This window comes from Dipodomys ordii, unplaced genomic scaffold, assembly GCF_000151885.1.
Source record: "Dipodomys ordii isolate 6190 unplaced genomic scaffold, Dord_2.0 Scaffold15, whole genome shotgun sequence".
Lineage (NCBI taxonomy): Eukaryota > Metazoa > Chordata > Mammalia > Rodentia > Heteromyidae > Dipodomys > Dipodomys ordii.
Window position 1 is genome coordinate 9,041,286 of NW_012267231.1, and position 13,708 is coordinate 9,054,993.

Here is a 13,708-nt window from a genome sequence, read left to right on the forward strand (position 1 = left end):
CCCCCCCCCGCACCGACATTGTAAAGCTCGTTTTGGACATGACAACTTGTACTTCTCATTGTTGCAACAGGTCCACCTGTGTCCTGAAACAACTGGTTTTTCCCCATCTCCTCCACAAGTTATACTGACATCAAATATAGAGAAAGCAGGGGTTATACTGTGGGGGATGCATTTTTCTAATTACAAAAATACCACTATGAAGCTGGGCACGGGTGATTCATGCCTGTAATCCTAGCTGTTCATGTAAACTGAGATTTGAGGAGTGGTTTGAAGCTAGTCCAGGTATGTAGGAAAGTCTGAGAGTCTATACTCCATTTTTTCCCCTCAGTCGGTCGTGGGGCCTGAATTCGGGGCCTGGGTGCTGTCTCTCAGCTCTTCAGCTCAAGGCAAGCACTCCACCACTGGAGTCATAGAGCCACTTCCGGTTTTCTGGTGGTTAATTGGAGATAAAGAAATTTTCTGGGGCTGGGAAGGTGGCTCAGTGGTAGAGTGCTTGCCTTGCATGCCTGAGGCCCTGGATTCGATTCCTCAGCACCACATAAGTAAAAAGAAAAAAAGCCGGAAGTGGCGCTGTGGCTCAAGTAAAGTGCTAGCCTTGAGCTGAATTGCTGAGGGACAGCGCCCAGGCCCAGAGTTCAGGCCCCACGACCAGACCCCCCCCCCAAAAAAAAAAAAAAAACTTTTCTGACAGAGCGCTAGCCTTAAGCTAAAGAGCTAAGGGACAGCGCTCAGGCCCAGAGTTCAAGCCCCATGACCAACCAAAAAAAAATAGAACTTTTCTGTCTGGGCTGGCTTTGAAGCATGATCCTCACATCTCAGCCTCCTGAGAGGCTAGATTTACAGGCATGAGCCACCAGTGCCCAGCTATGCTTCTTTTAACATTTGCTAACTACATACTGTTAAAGATCACAACAATATCTTTTTTTTGATTGCTTTTTATTTGGTTGATGATAAAGTTGTAAGTAATGTCAGATTTGCAGACATAGGATAGTAAAATTGGAACAAATTAGAAATTGCTATTCTGATTTCTCATTCTGTTTATTAGGGCTTTTTTGGTTGTTGTCTTAGAAGTCTTTTGGCCATTGTTTGTAGATTACTTGTAGAAGTTGTTAGTGACTCCATTTTTAACCAAATTTAGGAGAAGAATTAGGTGAGCAGTTAAAAACATTTCTAGAACTCAGCCATGGGGAGGGCTCATGCTTGAGTCAGGTTACTCTGTGCCCATGCTGTCATCATTGGGGCTCAAGTTGTGTAGTTAGTGTCCTCTTTGAATTATTCCTCAGGGGCTGGGAAGGTGGCTCAGTGGTAGAATGCTTGCCTTGCATGCAAAAGGCCCTGAGTTTGATTCCTTAGCACCACGTAAGCAGAAAAAGTCAGAAGTGGCACTGTGGCTCAAGTGGTAGAGCGCTTGCCTTGAGCTGAAGAGCTGAGGGACAGTGCCCAGGCCCAGAGTTCAGACCCCACAACCGGCAAAACAAAAAACAAAAAAAAAAGTAAAGAAAAGAAATATATGCATACCTTTTTTTTTTCGCATTTTATCAATTTCTAGTGGCTGATTTTTCCCAGAATATACAAGTAGTTGGATAAACACTGGAAAAACAGTAAACATGAAAAAACTCATACTATTTTACGTTTAGGTATTTTTTTATTTACATCAAACACAGATTTTTACTTTTCTGGAAGACTGGATACAGTTTGAAGAAAAGTCTTGATCTCATTGAGAGAATTATTGCATTAATCATTTCTTTTGGCTGAGTGACAATCTTTAATTTTTACTCAGCTTGTACTAATTGATTTTTAAAATTTTGATAGGTTGTCCATTATGATATTTTTGTGTTTATTAGGATTTGTTGGAAATTACTGTGTCATATTATTGTCTTGACTACTAACAATCTTTATTCCCTTATTTGCCCCAAGCCAGTGCCTCATTTGCCTCCTTCCAGTCCTGATGTCTAACCCAGTCTGGTTCTTACATGGGCTGTGGGGGCTGGGGTTGGCTTTCACAGTGAATGAGAAGAGGTTGCTTAGGGGGAAGAGTATTTGCTCATCTGCTCTAGACCTCTACTACAGGCCAAAATGCACAGCTCGCCACAGGATCCAGAATTTCTTTTGTGCCTAGTAGTCGGGAACTTCTGATCTAACCAAATGAAAATATACTTTTTTTTGTCCTGTCTTTGTGCATAGAGAGTGAACCACGAGATGCTGGAACTGACCAACGTAGCTCTGGCATTATTCGCCTTCATACAATCAAGCAAATAATAGATCAAGTAAGTTACTAAAGATTGACCTAAGCTGGGTGCTGATAGCCCACCTGTAATCCTAGCTGTTCAGTAGGATGAGATCTAAGAATCACTGTTGAAAGCCAGTTGGTATGGGAAACCACCAGAAAACTGGAAGTGGCGATGTGGCTCAAAGTGGTAGAGTGCTAGCCTTGAGCAAAAGAGCTCAGGTACAGTGCCCAGGCTCTGAGTTCAAATCACGTTACTGACCAAAAGAATAAGATTGACTTACTTGCTTTAAAACTTAAAATGCTGTGTTTCTGAGTAAGAAAACTCGATTTAATTTGAAAGCAAAAGTAGTTTTCCTCAGATTTTAATTGATACACCATAAACAAATTAAGCCCTTAGCAAAAGACATTAATAGTAACCACTTTTAAAGAAGTAGTTATTATAAGCAGCAAAAGGTGATCCTTTATTACTGCAATCATATATGATGTTCAAAATGACAGACTATTGAATAGTGCAACTCAGGGTGCACTTAATGTGAGAGAATGCCAGGAAAATTGAATTGATGAGCTTTTTTTCATGTAGCACAGATAATAGTATTAAGTTTTATGTACTGTAGCCATGTCTTAAATATACATTGATTTTTTAAATTTTAAAGTATGTTAGAAATTAACTTCTTTTTAACATGTTCTCCTAAGACATCCTAAAAAAGTTTTATTAAAATTGAGACATAGTTTAAGCTGTGGCCATTTTGAAGATACTAATGATGTCTTATATGTATAATATTTTTGTTTAATACTTTTCTTTCTCCAGGACAAACATGCTTTATTAGATGTAACACCAAATGCTGTTGATCGTCTTAATTATGCACAGTGGTATCCAATTGTTGTATTTCTTAACCCGGATTCTAAGCAAGGTGTGAAAACGATGAGAATGAGGTTATGTCCAGAATCTCGGAAAAGTGCCAGGAAACTATATGAACGATCTCATAAACTTCGTAAAAATAATCATCACCTTTTTACAAGTGAGTATATTAATTCTTCTTTCAGTTTAAAATGTCCAGGCAACAGTATACAGGCAAAAATGTTACATTGTTCAAATACTAAAATTTTTACATGATCTTTGCTTGGAAAACTTCAAGTCATGTTAAGAGTTGAAGGAGAATGTTTGATTGAATAAAAAGTAAATGTACAATGTCCAAAATAGAAATTTCAAATGTTTTTAATCCCCTAGCACCATCTTTGTCAGTAATGATGCTTTTCTTTAAAAACAAAAAAATTGTTGAGTGAATTCTGCCTGTTGGCAGTGTTTTAACCATAAAACTATTGATTTCTTCTCAGCTACAATTAACTTAAATTCAATGAATGATGGTTGGTATGGTGCATTGAAAGAAGCAGTTCAACAGCAACAGAACCAGCTGGTCTGGGTTTCAGAGGGAAAGGTAAGACATTTCCTATTAAGTTGCTTGACCCATTTATTAAATTTTACAACTAGCCAAGGATACCTTTGAGTTACCAGAGTTTTCTTACTGAACTGAGACATACAAGTAACTTTGGAAAAGTTAGCTTTTGTGTTTTTAACATTTGTATGTAGGGGTGATAAAAGCTGTTTTCAATACTAAAAGATTCTGAAATTTCTGTCCCTATTAAATAGCCACTCCAGTGGGATTCTTTGTGACGAATTCTCAAATTCTAATGAAAACCAATTCCCTTTGAACCTGACTTCAATTTCCTGTGAAAATGAGGGGATTTGGGCTGGCCTGAGCATCTCCCGGAGTGCTGTCTTCAGCATGCATGGGGCAGGGCTTGGTCCTGACTTGAGGGCTGCCACAGCGGCCACTAGCATGATAAAGACCATGAGAAGCCTTGTAAATATTCCCGTTAGTTTTTTTACCTTGCAAATATTTTCCCCACTTAGCACCCATTATAACCTCCTTAACCTGGAAAATACTAAGTACAACAGACCTTTTTTGGTTTTAAGTTTTGATTTTGTATGCACCCAAATGGCCAGCTTAAAATAATTGCTTTCTATTGTCAGCCTGGTTTTGTAGCAGTTCTGGGATGGAAAGGGTCTTTGTGTTTTGTTTGGAGAGTTCATCATTTCTCAAAGTACACTGTTAAAGGAAACTAAAGGAAACTTTGTTTATAATGCCTTTTACCTTCTTCAGATCAGTGCACTATTAGTAAGTTTGGCTTGTTAGGGAAGTTTTTTGTTTCATTTTTTTGTATTTCCTTGTTGGTTTGGTTTTTGTTGTGTTTTGCCCCTGCATGGCCTCTACCGTCGTCCTCTGCCTGGCTGGTAGTGCATGATGCATGAGTAAGACCGTGTGCCCCTTTCCAGACACACAGCCTCTGCAAACAGTGGCTCCTAGTGTATTAGCTAGCCGTGTTGCACCATGCTCAGCTATGGTTAAACAGCAGAACCATACTTTTTGTCATCATATACTATTTGGGGGGTAGACCATGCTGGTGAGAGGCCAGTATCTCTAAATAACTTACATGTCAGCAGAGACACCAGAAGAGGAAATTCAAGGTGGGGGGAAAAACACTACACTACAGCAACACAGTTATCAAGTTTTTACTTTTGTGGCAATTATAGAAAAAAAAAAATTTGCAGGCTTTGCCCTACTAAACTTCTATAAACTGTATGCACTTCTGTTAGTCTCTTGTCAGGTAGAATAGTAATGGCTTTCACTAGTAAACTTTTGAAACAAGTCTAAATCTTTGCTCCTGAGAGGTGTTTTTTTTGTTTTTTTAGTCACAGTCTTAATTTTCTAAAATATGTCTTTGGAATATTACGTACTTCCTTTCTTTGCTTGCCTTTAAAATACAGATCTGACTTCAATCTTCCATCTGAGGAAACATGGATGATCTATTATTGAATAGATTTGATGCATTTTAAAACTAAGAAAAGTTGTTACAACTTAAATCAGCCTTGATTTCTCTTCCTGCCCTGACATCTAATTGTACTTTGTCAGACTATAAAGAAAAAAAAACACTTGTTTTCACATTGACTTTGCTAAAACTAATTTGTCCTAATTGCTTGGAAGAGTTTCCTTTTTTACGGTTCCTACTAAATCAAGAGAAGTCATCTTGAAGCATTCTTATCATGTAGATGTAACTAACATTTCCTCGTTCAAAACAACCCATGATTCTTGCTTATTTGTGCATTTCAAACCAGGTGTAGAAACGAGGTGGACTGGTGAATTCTCAGTTACTCTTCCCTAGGCTTTAAATATTTCCCTGGCAAGTTAAAGATTAGAAGTAAATAGCAAGAATATTCTTCTGCAGCAACCATTATAGCATTTAGAAGCCAGTGAGGTTTCAAGCCCTGAGATTCTCTCGCTCCTCCGGCTGGCAGATACTCTGATAGAAAGAAGAAGGGAAGGCCTGACACACCTTCATGTTTCTGACCAGGAAGGCAAGTGTTCACACGCTTATGGAACTAAGCTGGGATTTGATGAAAAGCTCTATTCAGGCATCCTGACTCCCAAGATTGTGCTCCTTGGCACAGCAGTCTTGTGAGGGAGCACTAAATCTGCTACTTAGTCGTGCTGTTCGTGGAGACCAAAAGTCTTAGAGTTGTCATTCATTCATTTAGTGTGAAAATTCATCATACAACTTCTGATTTCGGGATTCCATATTCCTCAGCGCCTCAGGCTTAACTAGGTACCATGTCAAGGCAACATCTTCAAGGGCTGTTCTGTTAATTCAAGTCCTAGTTTCAAATTAGTGCCTAGTAACAATCTGCTGATTACAATCACAGAATTCCTTTTCCCTCAAATACTCCTCACTTTCTGATTGCCTCCGAAACTGATGTAGACTGTAGACCATTAGAAGTTATCAGAGCTCTTGCAAAAGAGAAGCATAACCAGCTTTCTTTCTTTTCATCTATTGAATACTAACTACTTCTATGAAAAGTAATTTAAAACATCTTCTTAATTGAGTGGGACAACCACTACATAGGTGCTGATTTTTGTTACATTCCATAAAAAGCTTCCATAAAGGCCAACCTTAAACAATATGTATTCTGAACATAGTATCTCTTATTCAACTTGAACCATGGGGTTTATTGTAGTTATTCTCACGTGCACTGTTCTGTCAGTGTGTCTTTGTGTTTATGAGCTTGGTTTGTTAGCATTCTCCCTCTTCACCTTGGCTTTGAACTAATAAAAAGCTAGTGTCTACATTTATAAATATGTATAGTGCCAGGATGTCTTTATTGTTCTCTGGGGCTGAGCCCTGGAGTCTAGCTTTGTTCTGGTTGGCCGATCACCGTTGCCTCTATCCAAGCCCTTCAGATCTCAGTGGGTGCTATGTATGTCTGCATGTGTGCGTGTACTATCTTCTTGCCCTTTCTTCACCAGAAGTTTCAAGAAACAGATACGATTTCTCCAACAAAAATACCCTTTTCCAGTCTCCCTTGTAAAATAAAGGCCATCTCTTAAAGAACTGCTGAATAAAATTTTTAATTTACTTTTATTTGACCCAGGCGGATGGTGCTACAAGTGATGACCTTGATTTGCATGATGATCGTCTGTCCTACCTGTCAGCCCCAGGTAGTGAGTACTCAATGTATAGCACGGACAGTAGACACACTTCTGACTATGAAGACACAGATACAGAAGGCGGGGCCTACACTGATCAAGAACTAGATGAAACTCTTAATGATGAGGTGGGGACTCCACCGGAGTCTGCCATTACACGGTCCTCTGAGCCTGTAAGAGAGGACTCCTCTGGAATGCATCATGAAAACCAAACATATCCTCCTTACCCACCACAAGCCCAGCCACAACCTATTCATAGAATAGACTCCCCTGGATTTAAGACAGCCTCTCAACAGGTAAGCAGTGAGCCTTCGACGTTTTGTAGCTAGCAGTGCATTATTAAATTTGACAATGTGGTGATTGAATGAAAGAATATATTTTGTCCTTTGTCCAGATTAAGACTTAATCTTTAGCTTCAAAGTACCAAGGACTTAATTCTAGATTTTAAAAGTGTGTTCAACTTACACAGCAATATATTGAATTAAAAAAATTAGTACAGTAGGTGATAACTTAAACATTGCTACTCAGGGCCTTTAAATGTATGTCTGCCGTCACGATAAATTGACGTGAGAAGTTAGCAGGAAACAAAAACACTATATTTAAAATATTTTAAAAACTTCACAGAAAGCAGAAGCCTCATCTCCAGTCCCTTACCTTTCGCCTGAAACAAACCCAGCATCATCAACCTCTGCAGTTAATCCCAATGTAAATTTAACTAATGTCAGACTGGAGGAGCCCGCCCCAGCTCCTTCTACCTGTCACTCACCACAAGCTGATTCTTTAAGAACACCAAGTGCTGAGGCAGCTCACATAATGCTAAGGGATCAAGAAGCATCACTGCCGTCGCATGTAGATCCAGCAAAGGTACCTGTGCCGCAGTGCCGCACTGATCTGTTGCTCTCCATCAATCTACACATGATTGTTGTTGCTTTACCCTTTCAGTTTTCCTTTGCTTTTTACTGTGGGCTTACGCACTCTAGTGCTTCAACTCAGTACAGATCCTTTCTGTTTCGTAGTGTGCATGGCTTCCCGTGGTCTACTGATGATTTGAGAAAGAGGCCTTTTGACTGAGATGTGTGCTTTAAGATTTTTATTATCTTTATTTTGGGTTTTCGGTAGCTTCCAGAATTCCTTAAAATGTAGTTGAGACCCATCATCAATCTTTTTGTTGATACAAATTGTGGCAACCATACAGTTTCTGATTTTCATTTTTGCTGTCAAAATCAAATGAATCAGCTCAATGCATTAATTTTCTACTAAATTTATTAATTTATCTTTAACTCACTTTTCATTTAGAATTTGCTAAAACATGAAAGCCCCTACCTGCAAATTTTGCGCTTTACTTAAACTAGCTTTCTCCACTAATCTTGTCTATGCTGGTAATAAAATGGTGGAACATATTATTTTCATATGTTCGTCATAATTTAGTATTTATTAAATAGAGTAGAATTGAAAATGATCCCTGTTTCTCAAGTGTGAATTTTTTATACAGGTATATAGAAAAGATCCATATCCTGAGGAAATGATGAGACAGAATCACATCTTGAAACAACCAGCAGTTGGCCACCCAGGCCAGAGGCCAGACAAAGAGGCAAATCTGACCTATGAACCCCAACTTCCATACTTAGAGAAGCAAGCCAGCAGAGACCTTGAGCAGCCCACATACAGATATGACTCCTCAAACTATACGGACCAATTCTCTCGAAACTATGACCATCGCCTGCAATATGAAGAACAAGTCCCTCCCTATGAAGAACAGTGGTCTTACTATGATGACAGACAGTCCGCCCAGCCTCGTCCCCCTTTCCATAGTCAGCCTCCTCGAGACCTTGACTCCAGACAGCTACCAGCAGAGCCCTCAGAACGAGGCTATTTCCAACGTTTTGAAGAACCAGCCCCTCTCTCCTATGACAGTAGACCACGCTATGAACCACCACCTAGAACCTCCACCCTACGACGTGAAGAGCAGCCAGTCCCCGGATATGATATACACAGCAGATACAGACCGGAAGCCCAGCCCTACTCAGCTGCTCCTAAGCCCTCGGAGCCCAAGCCGTATTTTGACCAGTACTCACGAAATTATGAGCAAGTAGCATCACAAGGATTTACCTCCAAAGCAGGCCTTTACGAGCCTCTTCATGGTGCTGCGCTTGTCCCTCCTCTGCTACCTTCCTCCCAACATAAGCCCGAAGCCCTTCCTGCAACTGCCAAACCATTGCCCCCACCCCCAACCCTAACTGAAGAGGAAGAGGATCCGGCAATGAAACCACAGTCTGTTCTCACCAGAGTTAAAATGTTTGAGAACAAAAGATCCGCATCCTTGGAGAACAAGAAGGATGGGACTGACACTGTCAGTTTTAAGGTGAGAACATCAGTGTGCCTGGATACGCAGGTAGGGAAGTGAAGAACAGATGCTGCTCCGCTCCCTCCCCACCCTCCCCTCTACGCAAAGAATTCTTTGTGGCAGTAGCTGTCCATTCCTTGAACTTCTTTCTTTGTCTTATCTCTACAGCCATCAGAAGTAGCATCGAAACCTCCAGGTGCCCCCATCACTGCCCCTAAGCCCACGTCTCAGAATCAGTTCAGTGAACATGACAAAACTCTCTACAGGTGGGTATGTTTGTGGCAGTTGTGACAGAGCTGACTGGGAGTTTACCTTGTTAGGGGAGAACACCTTGTACTGCTAGTAGAAGAGAGGGTGAAAAGGAGGTCAGAAGATCTTGTTCTTCCTCAAAAGCCAAAAGCTCGCTTAAAACACTGGTTCTACAAAAATGAATAATAATAAAAAGCTTCCATATACATTGTGTAATAAACCTTCATTATACCTCAGTACACAAACCTTATCTAGATTTTTGTTTTAGGGTTCCAGAGTTTTAAACTCAGAGCTCTCATACTTGATCAGCAAATGCTGAACCCCTTCTTGACCAGCAACTTTTGTTGAGGTCCTTTTAGGCGACCTTTATGCATAGTTGTACTGTATTTCAAAGTTCATCCCCTCCCATCTTAATTTCCTTGTTTGTTTTGTTTTGTTTTTTGGGTCCAGTCGTGGGCCTGAACTCTGGGCCTGAGCGCTGTCCCTCCTGAGCTCAAGGCTCGCGCTCTACCACTTGAGCCACAGCGCCACTTGCGGCTTTTTGCTTTTTTGCTTATGTGATGCTGAGGAATCGAACCCAGGGCCTCATGCATACAAGGCAAGCGCTCTACCACTGAGCCACCTTCCCAGCCCACCATCTTAATTTCTTAAAGGTTTTCTTCAGAGTACTCTGTGAAATCCTAAAGCATATCATTTGTTGCAGTTGGTGTTGGCAGCTCACTGTGTGGTTCGACTCCCTCCTTGCTTCCCGATGAACTGTTCTAACCCTGCTGAGACCCCTTAAACAGATAAAGCAGCTTGCTGCACTATGTGGAAGGACTCAGGAGACAGGAGGAGCCTACCTTCCAGAGGACCTGGAAGTAGCTGTTCTACTGTTGTTTAGTTAAATCCTTAGAAATCACAGCAGTTCCTGCAAAGATCAAAATGACATGATTTCCTTTTCTTTCAAAAGTTAACATCTAAAAAGAATTTCCATCTGTCACTCATTATCTGCCAGGATCCCAGAACCTCAAAAACCTCAGGTGAAGCCTCCTGAAGATATCGTTCGGTCAAATCATTATGATCCTGAGGAAGATGAAGAGTATTATCGAAAGCAGCTCTCATACTTTGACCGAAGAAGTTTTGAGAACAAACCACCTGCACACATTCCTGCCAGCCACCTACCAGAGCCTGCCAAACCTGGTCATTCTCAGAATCAACCAAATTTTTCTAGTTATTCAAAGTAAGTTATTTTACCTAAAACTTTTTAGAAATAGGTTTATTAGCATAAGATGAAATGAACTTCATGAAAGCCAGTCTTTTTTGTTGGTGGTGGTGGTCTCGGGGCTTGAACTCGGCCTGGGCGCTGTCCCTCAGCTCTTCAGCTCAAGGCTAGGCTCTACTACTTGAGCCACAGAGCCACTTCTGGTTTTCTGAGTGGCTTATTGATGAGATAAGAGTCTCACAGACTTTTCCTGCCTGGGCTGGCTTTGAACCTTGATCCTCAGATCTCAGCCTCCTGAGTAGCTAGAAAGTCAGTCTTTTTAAGGAAATTGTTGACATATAATACAGGTTTCTTTAGGCTCTAGTGCTCCTTCTTGTGTGTACTCTCAAGTTCTGGAAGGTGTGGCTTTGGTCTTATACTAAATGGTAGGAAGCTTAGTGTCAGAAAAGATGCTAAAGTCAAAGGATTTTAAATAAAAGAAGTAAACTGAAGACCAGAATGAAGCTCAGAGACACTGTATGTGCATCTGCTAAGTGTGTGTGTGTGTGTGTGTGTGTGTGTGTGGTTTGTTTTTTTGTGGATCGTGGGGCTTGAACTCTGGGCCTGGGCCCTGTCCCTCTGCTCTTCAGCTCAAGGCCAGTGCTTTACCACTTGAGCCACAGGGCCACTTCTGGTTTTCTGATGGTTTATTGGAGATAAGACTCTCACAGACTTTCCTGCCCAGGCTGGCTTTGAAACACGATCCTCAGATCTCAGCCTCCTGAGTAGCTAGGATGACAGGGGCGAGCCACTGGCACCCATCTCGGCACCCATCTCTTTTTGTTTCTTAAACATAAAAATAGGGATGTTAAGTATGAGAAATGTTTTATTAGAGATATTGTTTTGCTTCAGGATCAGTGTGTGTCCTCTGTCCTTTGTTGTTAGAACCTTGGGGAGATGTTAGAGATTTTTTTGGCTCCATTTTATAGTCAGGAAAATCAAGCTGAGGTTAAGTGAAATGGCAGGGTTAGCTCTTAAGTCTTATTTTTCTGTCTCTACTGCTCCCTTCTCTTGGGTTTTACAGTGATGTTTTTCTTGTTGTGCCTGGTGAGTCTGTCCTGTGTTGGGTCCTGACAGTAAATATATCACACTGATAGTTAGATATGAACACATAGGCACCAGTGTTCAGACCACCACAAAACAGAAAAAAACAGGTAGGGATTTATCATAAGGAGTTCATTTATACAGTAATGGTGGCTACCTAAGCCAGGCCTAAGTCAAAGGCAGGTAGTCTGGGAAGGAAGATCCAGAGCTGCTAGAGAGTCTCTAAATGCAGAGAAGGCCTATATGCTTCGCCCTGAATAGGCCAGGCCCACCGTCATCATCTCTCTTCTGATGAACATGAACTGATGAGAGACGTTTTGTCACAGTAGCATCGAGATGAGTATTTGACTGAATAAATGCAACTAAAGTTCAGCCTCACCAGCTTGTCACCACAAGTCATTGCATACCACTTTCGTGTCTTAAGAGAAAAAGTGCCTACGGGCTGGGAAGGTGGCTCAGTGGTAGAGCGCTTGCCTCGCATGCATGAGGCTCTGGGTTCGATTCCTCATCACCACATAAGCAAAAAGAAAAAAGCCAGAAAGTGGCACTGTGGCTCAAGTGGTAGAGTGCTAGCCTTGAGCTGAAGAGCCGAGGGACAGTGCTCAGGCCCAGAGTTCAGGCCCCCCCGACTGGACCCAAAAAAAAAAAAGTACCTACATTTTTACCTATGTTTTTACTAATTAGTTACTTTGGTTTTTCTGAATCCGAAATTTCCTTAAAAAACATTTAAACCTCGGGCTGGGAAGGTGGCTCAGAGGTAGAGCGCTTGCCTTGCATGCATGAAGCCCTGGGTTCGATTCTCAGCACCACATAAGCAGAAAAAGCCGGAAGCGGCGCTGTGGCTCAAGTGGCAGAGAGCTAGCCTTGAGCTGAAGACCTGAGGGACAGCACCCAGGCCCAGAGTTCAGGTCCCACAACCGGCAAAAAAAAAAAAAAAGTGATCTGTTAAAAAAAAAAAAAAACATTTAAACCTCAACATTGAAAATCACATTACAGTTACCTACTTTTTTTTAAGACACTGTTAAAAGCGAAGATTTAAAACATTAAAATCTCAGCTGGTGGGGCTGGGAAGGTGGCTCAGTGATAGAGTATTTGCTTTGCATGCATGAGGCCCTGGGTTCGATTCCTTAGCACCTCATAAGCAGAAAAAGTCAGAAGTGGTGCTGTGGCTCAAGTGTACAGCCCTAGCCTTGAGCTGAAGAGCTGAGGGACAGTGCCCAGGTCCAGAGTTCAAGCCCCACGACCTACCAAAGAAAAAAAAATCTTAGCTGAGAGCCAGTGGTCACTCCTATAATCCTAGCTACTCAGAAGTTGAGATCTGTGGATCTTACCTCAGAGCTAAATGGGGCAGGAAACTTCGTGAGGCCTTATCTCCAACTAACCACCAAAAACCCAGAAGTAGAGGTGTGGCCCAAATGGTAGAGTGCTAATCTTGAGGGAAAAAGATAAGGGAGAGCATCCAGGCCCTGACTTGAAGCCCCAGTACCACCACTAAATAAATAATGGTACGTATTGATACTGATTTCTCTGGAAAACATTGATAAAAATACAAATACAAACTTTTGAGTTGTATAATGGTTGTGTTAAGTGCATATAGTACGAGACAGGAGCATTTAGTGGGGTGTTACAAGACAGGAACTCACCTTGATAAAAAGAAAGATTCACCCTGTAGTAATTGCTTCTCTTACTTCATTAAGCACAGGTGTTCCTGTTAGAAGAGGGCCGAGGAGTGGGGCTCTACCCTTTCACATAAAATTTGTTAGGCAAGATACAACCTTTAAAGAATACCTTTGTTTGAAAAGGTTAGTAAAAAGGTTTTCTGAGGAATCAGATGAAAGAGGTATTTTAAATTTTCTGTTAATTTGAGACACACAGACCGCCACCCACACACACGTTTTTAGCAGTAGTGCTCTACCACTTGGCAACACCTCTAGTCATTTTTATTTTAGATTATTTTTCAGGGGCTGGGAAGATGGCTCAGTGGTAGAGTGCTTGCCTTGCATGCCTGAGGCCCTGGGTTCGATTCCTCAGCACCACATAAGCAAAAAGAAAAAAGC

The 13,708-nt window shown here is 41.3% G+C and overlaps 1 protein-coding gene across 1 annotated transcript in view; it reads left to right on the forward strand.

Moving 5' to 3' along the window:
- Tjp1 (tight junction protein 1) overlaps window positions 1-13,708 on the forward strand; it is a 70,716-nt gene that overhangs the window by 33,925 nt on the left and 23,083 nt on the right. Inside the window, exons 13-21 of the mRNA XM_013011897.1 lie at window positions 1,638-1,693; window positions 2,185-2,267; window positions 3,039-3,249; window positions 3,566-3,666; window positions 6,717-7,067; window positions 7,396-7,635; window positions 8,264-9,133; window positions 9,284-9,381; window positions 10,362-10,586. Of these exons, the coding sequence (XP_012867351.1) occupies window positions 1,638-1,693; window positions 2,185-2,267; window positions 3,039-3,249; window positions 3,566-3,666; window positions 6,717-7,067; window positions 7,396-7,635; window positions 8,264-9,133; window positions 9,284-9,381; window positions 10,362-10,586 (2,235 nt within the window). The remainder of the gene's footprint in view (window positions 1-1,637; window positions 1,694-2,184; window positions 2,268-3,038; window positions 3,250-3,565; window positions 3,667-6,716; window positions 7,068-7,395; window positions 7,636-8,263; window positions 9,134-9,283; window positions 9,382-10,361; window positions 10,587-13,708) is intronic.